This window comes from Globicephala melas, chromosome 7 (assembly GCF_963455315.2).
Source record: "Globicephala melas chromosome 7, mGloMel1.2, whole genome shotgun sequence".
In the NCBI taxonomy this organism is placed as follows: Eukaryota; Metazoa; Chordata; class Mammalia; order Artiodactyla; family Delphinidae; genus Globicephala; species Globicephala melas.
In genome coordinates, this window is record NC_083320.1 from 32,178,789 (window position 1) to 32,199,059 (window position 20,271).

Genomic DNA, 20,271 nt, shown 5'->3' on the forward strand with positions numbered 1-20,271 from the left:
ATTTGCCAAAAATCTCAGGTCCTTTGATGCCTTTGCCGGCTCCAGCTCTCACTGCCTTTATGAGTTAATTCCCTTTTGTAATTGTTTACTGTCATTTCAATGGAATGAAATGTATTCTGTCTGTCTTTTGACAGATTGAGATGTTTTAGTCAGGTCGAAAACATGAACAACAGCCAAGTTAGGAAAGCATGGCTTGTTTTTTTGACAATACTAAGTAGTTTAGGTTGATTGAAGGGTAGAAAATAAGGTTGAGAATTTAGGTTGAGGCCATGTCAGAGAGGGTCTGAAATCATGAAGAGTTTGTACTTAATTCAGAATGTCCTGGGGAACCCTTGTGGGGTGTTCGAGCAGAATCATGACTTGAAAAGAGTTTTTAAGGAAGATTGGTCTGACAGTGATGTAATAAAGAAGAGAGGTCAGTTAGGAAGTTACTAGAATAATCTGAGGATGATTCATTGTGAATCTGAACCAAGATAGTGGTCAACAAAGTGAAAAGGAGGGCAAGGAGTTAGAAAAATATTTGAGCCTCCTGGTGCTGACACTGATAAATTTCTCTGTAATAATTACAGTTCAGCAATGTGACTTTTTGTTTTAGATGGATTGGTTGATTGTATGGGGAACTGTATTGAATATCTTCTGTCAGTAATGTGTTATAAATGTCTTTCTTAGAATTTTTACATTTATGAGAGATGAAACAGAAAGCAGACATCTCAGCTTTGTTGAGTTGGGGATATTTGGTCAACTCTGGTGCTTCATATCCCTGGATGTTGGCAAGAGGTCAGGGAATACGTTAATGAATAATGCAGGGTGGTACAAGTGTTTCACTGTTTAACTCCCTTTGTTCTCACTAAATGTAACAAAATTTTAAAAATCAAAACATCTTTTAAAAATCCCATCTTAAAGTCTATATTTAGCTTTAGCCTTATTATTTGATTAAATAGTAGTCTTTGATTTAGAACTGAATTCTGATTTCTTCCTGACCTACTTGTGATTTTAACCAACTTTTTTTTTTTTTTCACTTAGTTGCTTTATTTTTACATCTGAAGTTTGGAAATGATTGTCTTTTGCCTCTGAAAGAATTATCTGATGAGTAATTATGTTTCTAAGATGTTAAGCTTTTATTTCCATTAAGTAAAACTAATTTTATGATGACCAAACTAACCTTAAAAAGTTAACTGAGGGCTTCCCTGGTGGCGCAGTGGTTGAGAGTCCACCTGCCAATGCAGGGGACACGGGTTCGTGCCCCGGTCCGGGAAGATCCTACATGCCGCACAGCGGCTGGGCCCATGAGCCATGGCCGCTGAGCCTGCGCTTCCGGAGCCTGTACTCCACAACGGGAGAGGCCACAACAGTGAGAGGCCCACGTACCGCAAAAAAAAAAAAAAAAAAAAAAGTTAACTGAGTAAACCAGGCAAATAGAAATGGTAACACATGCATACATAATGAAAACCATATGTTGGAGAAATATGCAAGTGTTTTTTAGGGTTGTTAGGGTAAACTGCATTATTTTATTTGGTAAAAATATTTTCAACCTACGTTTTTTTCTTTAAGTTTATTTTTGAATTTTTAAAAATTCACACTCTGTCTTCCTAACTAAACTACAACTTCCTGAGGGTAGAGACTGTTCTTTCTTTTCTTTATCTCCCCTGTCTCCCTTCTCTCTTCCTTAATTTATTTTGATATAATTTTAGACTTACAAAAAAGTTGTAAGAAGAGTTACAAACAACCCCCATATTCCTTTTACCTAGATTCACCTATTGTTTACGTTTTGCCTAATTATCATTACTCTCCCCCTATATACATATTTACACACACACACACACTCACACATTTTTTTCTGAGCCAGTTAAGGATAAGTTGCAGACATTATGCCCCTTTATGGCTAAATTCTTTAGCGTATGTTTCCTAAGAATAAAGATATTCTTTTATATAACAGCAGTACAATTAATCAAAATCAGGAAACGTTTCATTGATACAGTACTATGATCTAATCTATAATCCATAGTCAAATTTTGTCAGTTGTCCCAATATTGTCCTTTATAGCTTTGTTTATACACTTAACATTTTTTCTCTGGGTCCAGGATCCCGTCCCAGTATCAAACACTGCATTTAGTCGTCCTGTCTCCTTTAAAGGTTTCCTTTAATCTGGAACATATCTTCAGCCTTTCTTTGTGCTCTTGGCCATTACATTTTTGAAAACTACAGGCCAGTTATTTTATGAAATGGCTCTTATAATTGATTTAGTAATGAATTTTTGTCAGGAATACTACAAAATGATAATGTGTCTTCTCAGTGCATTATTACAGGAAGCATAAGGTTTGCCCCAATATTGATGTTGTTAAGTTTGATAACTTGGTTAAGGCAGTGTCCCTCCAATAATCTGTGGGGCGATACTTTGAGAATATGTAAATGTCGCATCAAATATTCACCCACTAGTTTTAACATCTATTGATGGTTCTTGCCTGAATCAGTTGTTATTGCAGTGGTTGCAGTGGTGATCTTCTGTCATTTCTTCTATGTTAATTAGTTGGCATTCTACTGTAAGGATGAACTTTCTCCCCTTTTATGTTTATTTATATCAGTATAGATTTATGGATTCTTGTTTTAGTCAGTGTTATACTTTTTTTCTGTCATAATTTATTTTGATGCTTAAATTGTCCCAGAATAGGCTCCTGGGACACCCGCCCCCCCTTCCCCCCAGGCTTGCTCCTGTGTCCTTATGACATGTCCCCATCTTTATTGAGCAGTTTTTGGCACTAGATGTTCTAGGGGCTCATCTTGTTATTTTCTCTGCCCCAGCCCTGGAATCATTACTCCAAGGATCTCTGGTGACTTTTTGGGTAGAATATGTATTTAGAAACCAAGAACTGGGAACTAGGTATTCTAATTGCTACTGGGGTGTTACTGCTACAAGGCTCTTTCAGTGGACATACCTATAAACACACATACACATAATATCTAACTTTATTTCTACCCCTCCCTTTATCTCTATCTGTTTAAAACCTTGAGTTCATACTGATGATTCAAAATCCAATCCAAATGGTTTCTCTGCTGCAGGCTACGGCTGTCTGGCAGTCTCCCTTATCCCCCAAAGTATGGGCTGCCTTGAGGGGCTGCATTTCCTGCCGTGCATTTGCCTGTCTTACAGGAGAATAGGGCAAACGTGGAGAAAAACAGTAGTCGACCACCACCCTAATGAAGCTTTCAGTAATTTCAAGACAGTTTCTCCTACCCAATAGGGTAGTAAAGTTGTAGCCTCTACTTTCAGTTGAACCTGAGAGTGCATGAACAGTATTAGCCATCTCCAAAGATACATACTTATGTAGTATACATAAGTATGTATACATTATGTAGATACATACTTATGTAGTATAGCAGGAAAGGTCCCAAGTGTGGAGCAAGATGAATATCCCTGGAAGCAGTTGTGGAAGCCACACCTACACACCCACACCTACACACACACCCACACCTACACACACACCCACATATGTATATATACTGTATTAGTTTCCTAGGGCTGCTGTAACAAATCGCCGCACACTGGGTGGCTTAAAAAACAACAGAAATAATTTTCTCACAGTTTCTGAAATAAACTTGAAAAGCTGGAATATAAATGAAAGAACTTTACACTTATTATTTTTTGGTTTTGTTTTTCAGTTTTTATTGTTTATTTTTTAGTTGCCCTGTGATTTCAGATTATGGTTTGTGGTATACTGTGTAATAAGTAATTATAAAATTGATCATTAGAACATCTTATTTCTGGGAATGGTAGGAGTTTCTTTGTAGTACATTGAACTAAGATTGTTTTTTCCACTTAGATAAGGAGTTCCTGTTTGGGGTTTAGTAGATTAAGAATATCTAGTATTATGAAAATCCAGTGTAAATAAAAGAATGAATATGGTTCATCCTGTTCAAAGAATTCCTTTACTAGGGGCTGTGTTTAAGTGCTTGATAAATAAAACATTAAATTAACAAAATTGCCTTTGATTTGACTTTTAGCTCTTAGGCATTATAATACTCTGTCAACTGTTACAAGAGCTCTTGCTTGTTTTTATGCTTCTTTATATGATCTTTAGTTACCTCACAGTTAATGTACATGATAGTGAAGAGGATGTGTTAGTTACATCCTGGGTTGTCAAAAAACAGAGACATAAATAGAGAAGTAGGTATAATGGTGTGAATCACCTCCCCTAGTATTTCTCTTTCCTCTGAGTAAGGAGGGGTTCACAGTGGCTGGCCCAAGAATAGTACACCTCTGTATTTATTAGGGAGGTTCAGTTCCATGTGGAAACTTCACAAAACTTAGTTCCAGGTGTCAGCTCATTCCCAGAGGACCAGGCCATGCAAGTTTGCTCATGGCCAGTGAGTTTACTGGGCATGCTCCTGCAAAGCCTTTGGATGATATGGTACTTTGCTTCTTGTCTCTTTCAACACTTAGGAGATGGTAGCTTCCTTTATGCACAGGCCTACAAAAGGAACTTTGTTCTTAGAGAATTTGTTAATCAAGATACCTCTATGTTTACCACCTTTCCCCATAGTTAGGATTAATGTTCTCTGAAGTCATGGAAGATATTTTTTGCTTTCTTTGTATCTTGCATAATGCTATTTGTAGGCAAGGTGTTTTGAAGTGTTGGACCCCAAGTAGAACTGGGGCCTTTTCTGTTGAGGGCCACTAACCTCCGGAAAAAACTTAAGTGATTGGTTATACAGAACTTTTTATTTCTTTTTTAAAACTCACCTGATTTATAAATTAATAACAAGCTATAAAATGATGTTTAAGAAAAGGCTCACACTGGAAAAGGATCCTCAAAAACAGAACCTAGTGTGTTCATAGAACATAGATATATATAAATAAAAGAAACATATCAAGCCTGGGAAATTCAGAATTTGGGGAAAAATCAGTTTAGGTTCTCACTTTCACATTTTTTGCAAAACTAAGTTACTTATGTAAAATGCAATAATTACATAAAAGAATGAATAATAAAACTAAAAATTTATATAACCATTTATCTGATTTCTGGGCGGAGAAGAATTTACTGAACAAAACAGTGTAAGAATGTTTTTCACTATTTGTACATTTGGTAACTTAAAAAAAAAAATGTTCAGCGGTGTCTTAAAAAAAAAAAGTCCAACGAAGTTAAAAGGTAAAACCTGAGGAAAATGTTGCTATACACACAACATGTTTAATATCTTAATTCTGTAAAGTGCTCATGTAAATTCAATTGGTTTATTTTATTTTATTTTCTCCTCTTCTTCTTTTCTATCAACCTTGCCTTTATACTGTTTCAATTGGTTTATTAAATTCCCAGCTTCCATTTGGGCCGTTTACACTTGCTACCATTTAGTTCACAACAGAACTGAGTTAAGAGTTGTAGGTCCAGAGAGAAACATACCTCTTGGTGCCCTATTTAGATGAGTACTTAATAGCCCTCTATCCCCCACAGTTCTCACTTCATTTTACATTTTGTTGTGTCCTGTTTCTCTCCTTTGCCTTCTTAGCTCTGACTTCCTCCCTCCTTTTGATGGGTTCTCTTCCTCTTTTCTCGCCTTACTAAATTTAACAGTTTTTTTCCTTACTGTTTCTTTTGCCTGATTTAGGTTTCCTTCCTCTTGCTTTTATTTTGCAAGAGTTGTATCTTGCGCATTTGGGGGCACTCCTTGAACCTGGAAGTCTTCACAGCCCCCCTTCTCTGGCGTCTGTTTTTCTTTAGAATTATTTATCAGATTAGAGCAGCATAGGAGGTGTTTTTCTTTGGAAATGCATTTCTTTTATTTATTTATTTATTTATTTTACTTTTGGCTGTTTTGGGTCTTCGTTTCTGTACGAGGGCTTTCTCTAGTTGTGGCAAGTGGGGGCCACTCTTCATCGCGGTGCGCGGGCCTCTCACTGTTGCGGAGCACAGGCTCCAGACGCGCAGGCTCAGTAGTTGTGGCTCACGGGCCTAGTTGTTCCGTGGCATGTGGGATCTTCCCAGACCAGGGCTCAAACCCATGTCCCCTGCATTGGCAGGCGGACTCTCAACCACTGCACCACCAGGGAAGCCTGGAGGTGTTTTTCAAAACTGTTTTTGTGATAGAGCTACTGAAACATAACTGGACATAACTGAAATTTATTTCTAAATAACTCTGAGAAGAAGCATGGAACTTTCGCTTCTTCCATGGAGGAGGAGTAATTATGGTATGTTAATTAGGAGATCCTGATGCTGCTTAGTTTTTTTATGGTCTTTGGGAGTACTTATTCTAGGTTGTTCTGCCTTTAACCAAATTGTGGTCGTGCAAAACTGCATTACTTTTGTCTTGGAAGTCCTCCCAGTAATTATAACACACTATTGCAGTTCTCAGACTTTTGTGGGCATAAGCAATTCCCTGGGGGGACTTGTTAAAAATGTCCCCCTCCTGGAAATTAGTATTCAGATCTTGGACACGCCATTTTAAAACTGACTTTAAGAAGAAGCACCCCAGGTAATTTTGATGTAGGTCATCAGTAGACCACAGTTGGAAAAATGTTGCCATATGGCATCAAGTCCAAACTCTTTGATATGGCTTATAATGTTGCCCCTACCTCCCTCTCCAGCCCCATTTTCCATGAGTCTATGCCACACATCCTATGCTTCAGGAATGTTAAGCCACCTAGAGTTCTCAACATGTCTTAACCTTCTCACACCTTTATATACCTTGGCACATGCTGGTCCCTCTGCTTATAACCCTCTTCCCCATCTCTGCCTTGCATATTCATTCTTCAGGTCTCTACTGAAGCATCACACCTTTCCTCTCTTCTTCTCAAACGGAATTAAACCACACTGACATAACATACTCTATTGTAGCACTTAACATAGTGTTTCATCATTGTTGGTTTCCTGGTCTGTTCCCTACTAGATTATATGTACTTAAGGATGGAGTCTGTCACGTTGATCTCTCTTCCCCCAGTGTCTGGCACATGGTAGACGTAGAGTAAGTACTAAATAATATCAAAGCTTCTCTTGCCTCTTTGGAACATTAAGCATGCTAGATCTAAAGAAATGCTGTAGTAGCAGCTCTGCACTCCTGTATTCTGAGAGTTTTCACGTGTTTTTAAGTATAGAGCACTTATTTTTACAAAAAGCAATTATTCTTTAAGTGCTTTTACAAAAAGCAAGTATTTTGAATTATTTTTGAATTTTTGAATTAAAGGGACAAAAAGAGTTCGGTAATAAATAAGGTACCTTTGCTATATACCGTGTATTTTTCTTGCCACTTGTGAGTATGTGACTTGTATAAGTTGTACTTCCTCTCAAGACTTTAATTTCTGTATCTGTAATTCTCTCTAACTAATACCCATGGTGGCCTTCTAATGGTCTTTCCCTTTTCTAATAACTCTTATACAGGTACCATGTCCTCTGACTAAAATACCATTTCTCCCCCTACCTCCTTCATTTCTGTGTTTAGTTCTTCCCAGTTGCCTTCTGGAGGAAAAAAATAGGTTTGGCTTTCAAGGTCCTGTATGACCGGGTCCTTTCCTAGTCCTTGATCTTTAAATCTCACTCTTCCTTCTTGTTTTAATTTGACAGTCTCACAAAAACAGACCTTCTTCTTTGCTCTTTATAATTAGCCCTACCTGGAATATATTTATTCAAATCCTTACGTCCTACTCTAAGCCCCACCTTCTTGATGAAGATCACCATTCCATCTTGCAGTGAGGAAATTGAATAGTGAGCCAAAATATCTTCCAAGGGGAAGGTTAATAGGGAAAATATGCTTGCATGTTTTAACTTCATGGAAAATTTAGTGGGAATAATATTGTTTCATACTAAGGCATACTAAATGGATAGTTTTGTTATGTGTAGTGGAGCTTACTATGTATATTATACGTTTTTCACCTGTAGTAATTGAAGCACAATTATTCACTGTTATTTGTGAAATGAAACCAACCAGCATAAAAGCAACTATGGATCATTCCCCCATTACTTCTGTTTTCACTTCATTAATAAAATAAATGTCAACTAGTTTAAAATGTTAGTTATTATTAGCTGTAATCTATTATTTTTTCTGTAATAAACATGAGTTTGAAATAATATTCAGGCTGACTAAACTTTCTCATTACCTGAGTCCTAACTTCCTCGTTTTTTTCCAGTTGGATGTTTGCTAGGCATCTCTCAATCTGTCTTCAAAACAGAATCCACATTCTTCCTTCCTCTGCAACCTGCTCCAAGGAACAGCAGTGGGCAGGACTGTGTGCCTGGAGGGGAGAGTGGGGAGAGTGGGAATAGAGGTCAGAGAGGTCCCTGAAGGCCAGGATCACTCAGGGCCTTCTCGACCTGCCAGCGACTTTGGGCTTTGTTCTGTATTAAGTAAGTCTGCACTTTGGAAGCGTAAACCTTTTCATTTGTGGCAGGGTACATTTGTTCTTTAAGGAAATAGTTTCCCTCGGATATAATGGAGCAGGGAATTTGAGTGAAACCTTAGTATGTTCCTCCTAAAGTACCTCCTAATTTAATAGAGTAATTTAATAGTATTTGTTCTAGTATGTATTATAGTTTCCTTGGGCCTATTTCTACATCATTAAGGAAAAACATCACATTAGAAGCTATCCATTTAAATCCTTTTTTAAAAAAATTTTTAAACATCTTTATTGGAGTATAATTTCTTTACAATGGTGTGTTAGTTTCTGCTTTATATCTAATTATTTTTAAAACAAAATTTGTAAGTTCTCTTTTCTTCTTAAAAAAAATTTCCCCTTTTTGTTTGGAGAGACAGTTGACTGACTAGTGTATAATTTAATTTGCATTTTCTGCTGTCATCATTTCCAGCAGGGGCATTATGTTGGGAAAATTCAGGTTTAGAATTGTGATTTAATTGGAGACAGGACTGATATATAATAAGGAATGAATTGCCTTACCAGATTTGCTGACTTTTAGACGGTGCAGAGCCTATAAACTTTCTTGGGGCTCCTCATTTGGTGTGTGTAGTAAACAGAAACAATGCCATATTGGGGGTAGGAGAATAAGGATTAACATCAGCTTCTAGAGAATGGAGAGTGCTGTTTTAGAGTATAGATCCTTTAAGAAATGTTGTAGGACCTAAATTTTTATTGGAAAAGTCTGTGAATAAAATGTCTAAAGTTCATTTTTGTAAAATAACCCATGGGGTGACAGAAATTCAAGAAAGGACAAAATTGGCAAAAGTTACATAAATAGTAAAAGTCTAATAGTTACTTTAAATTTTTGATTTATTTTATGACTCTGTCATTGTTCCTTAGCATATGTTCCTTTACGTGAGTCAACAGTAGTCTAGATAAAACAAAATTCTTAAAATATTTGAGAGACTTTTTAAAATCCAAATAATCATTGGGTTTGAATAATAGGAAAAAAACTCACAGAACACACCAGACTTTGGTGAGGAGTCTGTAGTTCTATTTGGATCCATGACAATTTAAAATATTCATATTCATTTTGAACCGTTTAGTGTTTGCGCTGTAAAATTATGTTCCTATTGTTTCATTTTTTTTCCAGTGTAGCATCTTCCTTATGGACATTTGCAATGTGTGCTCAGAAGGGAAGCGTAGGCGTAAGTGTCATTATCTCAAAGCAGAATTCTTCCTAGAATATTTTTGCTTCTGGGTTATTGCAGTGTTTAGTTTTGAAGATTAGGGAGGAACAGGAAGTTGACTGTTAACGTTCCCAGTTATGTTGCTTGTTGGCCCTCATTATGAAGACTGAGTATTACTACTCTTAGATGTTCTCAAACTAGCAACTGTTATTCAAATAATTAAGTCACCTGGTGAGATGAGGTTTTTCTTTGCACTAACTTTTTGTTTTTAATGGGTTGATAATGTTTTTTTAAAAATTATTTATTTATTTTTGGCTGCGTTGGGTCTTTGCTGCTGCACGCAGGCTTTCTCTAGTTGTGGTGAGTGGGGGCTACTCTCTGTAAATAATTCAATAATGAATGAAAATCTTAGAAATAGTATTAATACAAGTGAACTATAAAAACCAAATGTCTTTAAGAGCCAAATTTATGCATTGGAAAATTAGTTGATCCATTTTCCATTTGTCAAGGTAGAATGCCCTGATTTATACATGCTTATAGTAGTGAAATTAAGAAATGAGAATCTCTTAAGTGGTTAAATGGGATATGATCTGATTTTCAACATTATTAGAACTAAATTCAGTTTTGATTTTGCAACATCATTTGACCGTTTCTACAAAATTTTATATGGTAAAATAAAGTTTAAAATTTAACTTCATGGCACCTCATCAGATATCTAAAATCCTTATGTATCTCATAACTGTATTTAAGGACTGCAGAAATAATTTTGTTGATTGCTGCTTTGGAGGTATAAGATGTATATAAATTCTTATTCTAGATTAAGGATATCTTTAATCTCTGAAGAACTGTTTAAGCTAACTGACAAGTTGTATTCTGAATATTGCCTAGATCCACTAGAACAAAATTTGTGTTTTCACAAACTTGAGTCAAGAGTCTGGCATGTACAATGAAGATATTCATTGTGTCCCTGGGAAAGTTAATGGGTGTTACTCCAAGTTGAAGGAAAAGGATCTGTGGTCAAGTAAATTTGGAATATGTTGGTTTAAGCAAAGCTAAGCTTTACTGAAGATTTCTCAGAGCCTTTAATATTGAAATATTTTATATTAATCAGATTAATCTTACTTTAGGAATTTTAAGTATCTGGTCAGTCATTGATCTTACTTTGTTTCGTGTAATCTTTTCCTCCTTTCACAAAATAATATGCAAGTTCCGTGTCAGATATCACGTTATTTTATTAGTGGGAAGAAAGAAAATATCTCTTCTTTCAAAGGACTTAACACGTGAAAAGTCACCACATGTAGGAAATTTTGTATATGAATTTCATGTTTTCAATTCCTGTTTTCTATTTGAATTCTAGTTCCTTGAATTTTTTTTTTTTTTTTTTTTTGCGGTACACAGGCCTCTCACCGTTGTGGCCTCTCCCGTTGCGGAGCACAGGCTCCGGACGCGCAGGCTCAGCGGCCATAGCTCACGGGCCTAGCTGCTCCGCGGCATGTGGGATCTTCCCGGACTGGGGCACGAACCCGTGTCCCCTGCATCGGTAGGCAGACTCTCAACCACTGCGCCACCAGGGAAGCCCTAGTTCCTTGAATTTTGTAGGGACTGATAGGGAAATTAGTAAAGGACAAATGGGGTAGAAAGTAAGAGTAAGATAGAAGGAAGAACTAATTCAACAAACTGAACTAGATTAAAGATTTTTGCTTTGTCTTTTCTCTGAAATGCTTTTTGGACTAAGGTTTTCATGATACATACTTATTTGAACAAATTTTTACAGAATAAATAAGATAATAACTTGCTCATTAAAGTCTTCTGAAATTTTTTTTTCTGTGGTGTTTGGGGGTGTTGCAGGATCTATTAGTGGAAAGAACTGTACTACTTTAATATCCTGTGATTAATGGGAGTGGTCTGTGATTTAAAAATCATTGTTGTGGGCTTCCCAGGTGGCGCAGTGGTTGAGAGTCCGCCTGCCGATGCAGGGGACACGGGTTCGTGCCCTGGTCCGGGAAGATCCCACGTGCCACAGAGCGGCTGGGCCCGTGAGCCACAGCCGCTGAGCCTGCGCGTCCGGAGCCTGTGCTCCACAGCGGGAGAGGCCGCAACAGTGAGAGGCCCGCGTACTGCAAAAAAAATTAAAAAAAAAAAATCATTTTTGTAAAGCAACTATACTCCAATAAAATTTTTTTTTTAAAAATCATCATTACTTATGATTCTGGTTATAATCTGATACAGTTTGTTCTTCTTTCACAATTTCCTAAAAATTTGAGACTTAATTGCTCATTTCTACTCCCTTGTTAACCTTGTCTCCACTTATGATTTCGTTTCCTTTTATAATATAATCTCTAGTTTTTAAAGTTTGACTCCAGAGAGTTGCGACATGTATCAGAACATACACTGCATGATTTTTCAAGTTCAATAGTTATTCATTATACACAAATATCTGTATTTCAGATGGAGCAGCTGTCAGATGAAGAAATTGACCATGGTGCTGAAGAAGACAGTGACAAGGAAGATCAGGACCTGGACAAAATGTTTGGAGCCTGGCTGGGGGAGCTAGACAAACTCACTCAGGTTAGAAATTGTGCTTGAAAAACTGGTTGAGGATTTTAAGTCATCACTATGTGCCAAAACTTTACTGTGTAGACATGAGGATATGAATATAGTTTATGTTTTAAAATACTGCTATAAAGGGAAAATGTCCAAAACATTAACAAGTAAATGAATAGTAACTCTAGAACACAAGATATTGTCTTCTGTGGTTATTTTAAGGAGTTAAAAAAAAAATGCTTTTGACAGAGGTTCTGTGCATCTAGAGGGATTTCTTAAAATCTGTTTCATAAATTGAGTTGCTGCCTAAAAAGTTTTAAAGCCTAAAATGTAAAAATCTAAATTTTAGCAAATTTAGTGAGTATGAACACATTTAGCAAATTTAGTGAGTATGAACACATTTTACAATATAAATAATATCCTCACATGCAGATATTTTCTATTACATGATTCCAGAATACTGACAAAATTTCATCCCCGGCTGCATTTGAAAACAGTGGCAGAGCTTTTTCATTTTGTTTTATTGGATCTTCGGTTTTAAAAAAAAGAGAACGACTTTACCCTCCAAACCAGGTCACTTTTTAGAATAAAAGCATATACTATTACAACCCCAGTTAATACATTATATTCAATATATATGAAGATAGTTATGTTTATTAAAGCAACGTTAACTTTATGACAATGGGAAAGAACATTAGAACAAAACTTATTTTCACTCATACTTAAATAATATCTCCGGGAAGAATTTTTGTGTAAATTGCTAAGTATGAGATTTGTTAACCAGTAGAAAAGTAGGTGGTAAGGTGGAAACTTAAAGTACTAGTTTGTTTCTGTATCTCTTTCTATAGCAGTCTGGGATTGAAACTGAGAAACTCTTCATGTAATTCTTACTAGATCATTTTGAAAAGCAGGTATGTTTGTGACCACAGCCTGTTAATGATGAATTTTGAGAAGAACGCTTTCAATCTTGCTAGGATTTCATAAGGATCATGCTCTTCATCTCCTATCAGAAGAAATAACAGTATTTGTGGTGATAAAGGTCTTTTATGTAGTTACCAAACCATTTCAGTTTAATTCTTAATTTTTTTTTAAAAAAGTGATTTTGGCATGGAGATGATGACTAGGCTATGCAGTTCTATGTTGAGGAGAAAAAGGAAAGAGGAAGGAAAGAAGAGGAAATAGAAAATGATAATGCTTGAAGGAAAGTATATGAGGGCCAGCTGTTATGTGTGGGATTTCCTTTTTTTTTTTTGGCCATGCTGTGTGGCTTGTAGGATCTCAGTTCCCTGACCAGGGATTGAACCCAGGCCACAGCAGTGAAAGTCCGGAATCCTAACCACTTGGTCACCAGGGAACTCCCAGGGGTTTCCTTGACTGTGGGTTTTATTGTCCATCCCCAGAATCCTAACCACTTGGTCACCAGGGAACTCCCAGGGGTTTCCTTGACTGTGGGTTTTATTGTCCATCCCTGGAGAGGGGCCAAAAAAGAGCAAAGACAGGTAAATATCAGTCCAGCCACTCTGGGTGGAGTAGACTCCATGCTACTCCACTGTAGATGGCATTTCTACTGAATACAATAAAACCTTGTATTCTTCCCTATATTTTAAATTCCCTGACATACAGATGTGAAGAGCCATTCATCAAAAAAGGTTGGCTCCTAAACTAATGCTGTGACAGTTTTTTTTTTAATGTATGAAGCTGTCTTTAGAGAGAAAACAGGTTAAAACTATTGCATAACATGGCTTGCTGCTAGCAAGTTGCTTTTTAACACTTCAGAAATTTTCAAAAAATATTTTACTTACTAAGTTGGTGGCTGAAACTTAAGTTGTTTATTTCCTCATTTTAGTTAACTACAGAGTCATCTGTGCACCTGTATTACCCAAACGATGTTAATGGATTTTCAGCTTTATATTAAATCAGTTTTAAGTGATTGTTGAATCATCTGAAATTGTTTGCAAAATTTTATATGTATTTGCATTTTTCTGGAAGAAGGTTCATGGCTTTTATCACATTCTCAATGACCTCCACTCCCACCCTGACTCCACCCCCTGCCAAAAAAATATGTTAAAAAACCACTCTACTAGATTACTCATTTCTTGGCATCAAGGAGTATTTCTTATTATTTCCCTTTTTGCCCCAGCACCATGGACACAGCAGATAATTATAATAAGTATTTGTTTATTTAAACTGATGAATAGATTGAGTTTTAATATGTTTTCAATTATATTCAGATTTTACTGAAAATATTACCTACATACTATTCTTCATTTCCACTTAGAGAAGGAGGATTAGGCCTTAAATTGCAGCAGCAGATTTTGGTTTGAGGTTGAAGGAGAATTTCCTAGCTGTTTCCCGAAACTTTGAAATAAGACACTGAATGGCTGTGGATCTCCTTCAGATGATAGCTTTAAAAACTGGATGTTACAATAGCCTGGAGATGGAAACAACCTAAGTGCCCATCATCAGATGAATGGATAAAGAAGATGTGGCACATATATACAATGGAATATTACTCAGCCATAAAAAGAAACGAAATTGAGCTATTTGTAATGAGGTGGATAGACCTAGAGTCTGTCATACAGAGTGAAGTAAGTCAGAAAGAGAAAGACAAATACTGTATGCTAACACATATATATATGGAATTTAAGGAAAAAAAATGTCATGAAGAACCTAGAGGTAAGACAGGAATAAAGGCACAGACCTACTAGAGAATGGACTTGAGGATATGGGGAGGGGGGAAGGGTGAGCTGTGACAAAGCGAGAGAGAGGCATGGACATATATACACTACCAAACGTAAGGTAGATAGCTAGTGGGAAGCATCCGCATAGCACAGGGAGATCAGCTCGGTGCTTTGTGACCGCCTGGAGCGGTGGGATAGGGAGGGTGGGAGGGAGGGAGACGCAAGAGGGAAGAGATATGGGAACATATGTATATGTATAACTGATTCACTTTGTTATAAAGCAGAAACTAACACACCATTGTAAAGCAATTATACCCCAATAAAGATGTTAAAAAAAAAAACCAAAAAAACAAATAAAAACTGGATGGACACTATCTAAATGGATTCAGTTGAAACAAATGAATAAAGAAGACAGCATTCTAATCTAATTCCATGATTCTACAAAGAGACTATTCAGCATTCTTTTTCATTTGAAATCTATTTGATAATTATAAAGAGAAATTAAAATTTTAAAAGACTAATCGTAATATTTACAAATTAATTTAAATAGACACTAAATAACTATTGACCCTTTCCCTGAATTTCTCTGTTGTAAACGCCTTATCTTCCTTATTGTAGAAAGGTTGGAGAGAAAAAAGTGTCATTTAAAAAGATGGTGAGTTGGGACTTCCCTGGTGGTCCAGTGGTAAAGAATCCACCTTAACAATGTGGGGGACGCGGGTTTGATCCCTGGTCAGGGAACTAAGATCCCACATGCCACGGGGTAACTAAGCCTGCGTGCCACAACTACTGAGCTCACGCGCCTCAACTAGAGAAGAGAAAACCTGCACGCCACAACTAGGGAGAAGCCTGCATGCTGCAACAAAAGATCCTGCATGCCTCAACGAAGATCCCGCATGCCACAGCTAAGACCTGATGCAGCCAAAAATAAATAAATTAAATAAATAAATAATTTTAAAATCTTAAAAATAAAAAAATAAAAAGGTGGTGAGTTAACTTACAAGACACCCTACCCTGAAGATCAGTGTGATTGAAGACGTAATCACAGGCAGTATAGCTGGTTACATTTTGCCCTCACCTTAGTAGAGCTTGCAAAGAACAAGGACATTGCATCATTGTTTGAAGTTGTAGCCATTAAGATCTAGGGTCTCATAATTTTGAGTCCAGAATTGTGCCTTATCTCCAGGGTAATTCATTCCAAGAATGAGGCTCTGTTGGACCAAAAACAAATTCCTTTGAAGAGAGAGAAAACAGAATTCTCTGCATTATTTCTTATCTTACCATGCCCATATTCATGTACCTAGCTTATTTTATAGTGAATTTATGTAAAACGAGCTCAGTCACTATCCATGATGTATTCAATATTTGGAAAGATATTTACTCCAAACTGTAACTATCTCAAGTGCCTTAAGTAAGCATATATCTAAAAATTGAAGAAACTATAACCAAAATGATATGAAAACCAATTATACTTTTCCTTAATGCTATTACTTAGAAGAACTTTGGTTGTATTAACTATTATACGACAGTTCACTTAATCATAAAAAAAAACTTTATTCATCTTTTTATTATAATTGAAGCCTGAATTTAATATGACTTCTTAAACTTTGTTTTTTAAAGAGTTTGGATTCTGACAAGCCCACGGAACCAATAAAAAGATCTCCTCTTCGCCAGGAAACAAACATGGCCAATTTTTCTTATCGTTTCTCCATATACAACTTGAATGGTAAGATGTAATTGGAAACAAAATGTAAAACAATGTATTAAGTTATATAATGTAGAAATAATACAGTAACAATTACAAATAGCTCAATATAAAAACCATATATGCATAACTTGACTGAGTTCTTATATTTCTTGATTTGTACATTTTATTACTAATTCAAATCATCACAGAAAAAACCAAACTGGAACATAACTAAAATAGTTTTCTAGTTGAGTTATTAATAATTGACAAAGTACATACTCAGGTAGAATCCTACAGCAAACTTAATTGCATTGTTGTATTTTCACTGGAATAAAGTCCAGTGAAAGTGAAATTACTTGTTACTAATTTAAAACCAGCCCCTCTGGCCTTTATTTAATGAACTCTACCTAGTCAGCTTTTAGTTCTTGGAACTGACATTTCAATCTGTAATTTTTTTTAGGGCTTAACATTTCTCTTTTTATGCCCTCAGATCTTTAGGTATTAACATCTCCACCAGGGCAATATTAACAACTTAGAGCCTCTGGTAAAAAATTGCATGGGGCATGTGGTTAAAACCATGGAACAGTATACAATTTTTCCATTATTTTTATCTTTCAACTCATAATTTTATCCTCCTCTGATTACTACAAATCTTAAAAGATGGACTCTTTGCTTCTAAAATTTTCTCTTGGAATTTAAAACAAAAAACTGTTAGAAATCCTGTATTTGATAGGCGTTAGGCCCAATAGGATGAATTTGTTTGCTTTTCCCCTGGCATTCATTAACTGATTTATAATAGAATGTATAAATTCTAATTCACTGTGTTCTGGAAACATGTATGTTGTTCATTGCAGAAGCTCTGAATCAGGGAGAGACTGTGGATCTGGATGCCCTAATGGCCGATCTTTGCTCAATAGAGCAGGAGCTCAGCAGTTTTGGTGCAGGAAATAGTAAGCGTCAAATCACAGAAACAAAAGCCACTCAGAAGTTACCTGCTAGCCGACATACATCAAAACATGGCACCTTGAAAGGATTGTCTTCTTCGTCTAATAGGATAACTAAACCGTCTCATGCCAACTACTCCCTGGATGACATCACCGCACAGTTAGAACAGGCCTCCTTGAGCATGGATGAGGCTGCTCAGCAGTCTGTACTAGAAGGTACTAAGTCCTTAGTAACTAATCAGCACAGGAGAACAGCGTCAGCGGGCACAGTGAGTGATGCTGAAGTACGCTCTATTAGTAACTCCTCTCGTTCAAGCATCACTTCTGCAGCCTCTAGCATGGACTCTTTGGATATTGATAAAGTAACACGCCCTCAAGAACTGGATTTGACACATCAGGGGCAGCCAATTACTGAGGTAAGTGGATGGAACTTTCTTCCCTGGTATTTCAGTATTACAATAAGGAAGAAATGATATTTTAAAAATGCAGTTCTAATCAACTTTCCTGTTTTTTCTACATTTAAAGTTTGTCAAGAATACCTCTGAGCTAAGCTTTAAAATCAGACTACAGAATATATTACCAGATATAGCAGTATCATAAAGATGATTAAGAAGAGATTTAGTTTCTTCAGTTTTATTCTTGTGACTATTTGAAGTCCTTAAATTAATGTCAGTTGTATCACATGATTAAAAAACTTGAAATATATTTAATGATATTTTGTAAAGTTATGATAGCTATTAAGCTGAAATAATTGCTTTCTAATATATGTTTATTACAAAATAACCATTTGACAAAATGACTCATATCCCCATTATAATTCTCCCAGATTCTAGCTCTCAGGGTTTACTCCATTTTATTGTCAAAGAGTTGGTGTGATGTAGTGAAAAGAGCCACTGGGCTTGGAATTGGAAAACTTGGTTCCAAGTGTTTCACCACCTATCAGACCTACATGAGTTATTCAATCTTTGTGAACTTCAATTTCTCATAAGTAAAGTGGAGCTAATAGTACATGGTCTACCTTCCTCATACGGTGGTTCAGAGAATCAGAAGTGATATGATATGCATGAACAGATTTTAAAAGATGAAGTTTTTCTGGATGTGATGGGGTGAGGGTAAGGAATGGATCTGTGATAAAATAAGTTTAGTAAAAGCTGAGCTTGATGAAGATGAATTCTTTATTGAGTTTTTTTCATCAAGGAGAAGGCAATTTTGTTATAAGGCAGCAGCAAGAAAGAAGAAAACCTATGGGGCAGAATAAAGCCAGCCTTCCATTCAGTTTATATATATAGTGCTCTCTAATACAGGGTAAAATAATTTATATTAATCAATACTAAGGTAAAATCTTATAAAACGTTGTTTAAGGAATTGCAGAGAAATTCAAAATTTACACGTGTTACTCAATATTATTGATCTTCCCACCATTGATTTAATTCATTAGGTTAATTTCCATCCATCAGTAACTCTTGGTATCCACTAGTACTTTGTTCTAGGCACTGTGGAGCACAAAAGAAGCATGAATCATGGTAGTTTGGAGATAAATTTAAGTTTTATTGCTTGTAAAGAAAGTTAGCAAATTACATCAAAGAGTAAACTTTCATTTATTTAAAATGAAACTTTTCTAAGCGGTATATATTCTATAGAGAACTTGAAAACTTATTTCTACCTTGTGATACCTGGGCGTTATATTTAGCACCAGCTACTTAGCATGCATCACTTATATCTTTTAGGCTTACCTGTTGGGAAATGAGCAATATTTTATTAGGGATGAGCTTGTTTGGTTATTCTGTGTTTTGTGTGTTGATATTCCTTCTTTCCAATCAGATTATTTTGAGTTGGGTCAAAATGCATGAGGACAGGTTATGAACTAATTAAGAATCTTGGTGTGTATGTGTGTGTTTCCATCTGTAAAATACACTCATTATAAAGTTCACTCTGTAAAGTACACTCATTATAAGTAACAATTGAAGAGCAAACAAAGTAAAAAGTGAAGTCTTCTAGCAAACACTTCACACAGTATCTAGTGGTATCCATGGGCAAGGATACCAGTGTTCAATGGTATAATATTTAATATAAGACTTTAGTATAAGGTTTGGTGAGTAAGCCAGCAAAAAGCAGGGAAAGGAGTTAAAAGTCTTCTCTGTCCAGCCTGTTCTTTTGCCTTGCCCAGGTGGGTAGAAAAGTGGCTTAACAAATCTGGAACTTGTTTCAATGTACTTTTTTTTGGATCTAGTCTGTTCTAATGCAAACCAAGAAAACTAAGAGAGGCTTGCTAGATCCCAAACCAGTGTATCAAATTACCACCAGACTCAAATACAATTTTTTAAAAAATACTTTAATTAGTTTTGCATGCATGGAGTTAAAGAGTCATATAGTTCTAGGGACTTCCCTGTTGGCACAGCGGTTAAGAATCCACCTGCCAATGCAGGGGACAGGGTTCAATCCCTGGTCTGGGAAGATCCCACATGCCGCGGAGCAACTAAGCCTGTGTGCCACAACTACTGAGCCTGCGCTCTAGAGCCCGTGAGCCACAACTACTGAAGCCTGCGGTGTGCTCCGCAACAAGAGAAGCCACCGCAATGAGAAACCTGTGCACCGCAACGAAGAGTAGCCCCCCTCGCCTCAACTAGTTAAAGCCCGTACGCAGCAACGAAGACGCAATGCAGCCAAAAATTTTAAAAAATAATAAATAAATTAATTTAAAAAACAGTCATATAGTTCTAAAGAGACTTGTTACCAAAAAAACTTTGCTACACGTGCACACACACGCTCATGCACCCTGTATTCTGCTCGCAGAGGTAAGTGCTTTCTACTCTTTCAGCTGATTCTTAGTGTATTTACCTATCATTAAATCTATAAGTATATCGCTATTTCTTGATTTTTTTTCAGTTGT

The 20,271-nt window shown here is 36.4% G+C and overlaps 1 protein-coding gene across 6 annotated transcripts in view; it reads left to right on the forward strand.

The window, feature by feature from the left end:
* The window catches only part of RAPH1 (Ras association (RalGDS/AF-6) and pleckstrin homology domains 1), a 98,509-nt gene that overhangs the window by 22,156 nt on the left and 56,082 nt on the right, over nt 1-20,271 (forward strand). For 4 of the 6 annotated variants that reach the window (XM_060301971.2, XM_060301970.2, XM_030854124.3 and 1 more), the window contains exons 2-4: nt 11,974-12,093; nt 16,371-16,476; nt 17,292-17,797. In XM_060301971.2, coding sequence (XP_060157954.1) covers nt 11,974-12,093; nt 16,371-16,476; nt 17,292-17,797 — 732 coding nt within the window. Of the gene's footprint in view, nt 1-9,447; nt 9,544-11,973; nt 12,094-16,370; nt 16,477-17,291; nt 17,798-20,271 lie in introns of those variants that run through there. The other 2 variants (XM_060301968.2, XM_060301972.1) reach the window with 2 other exon arrangements.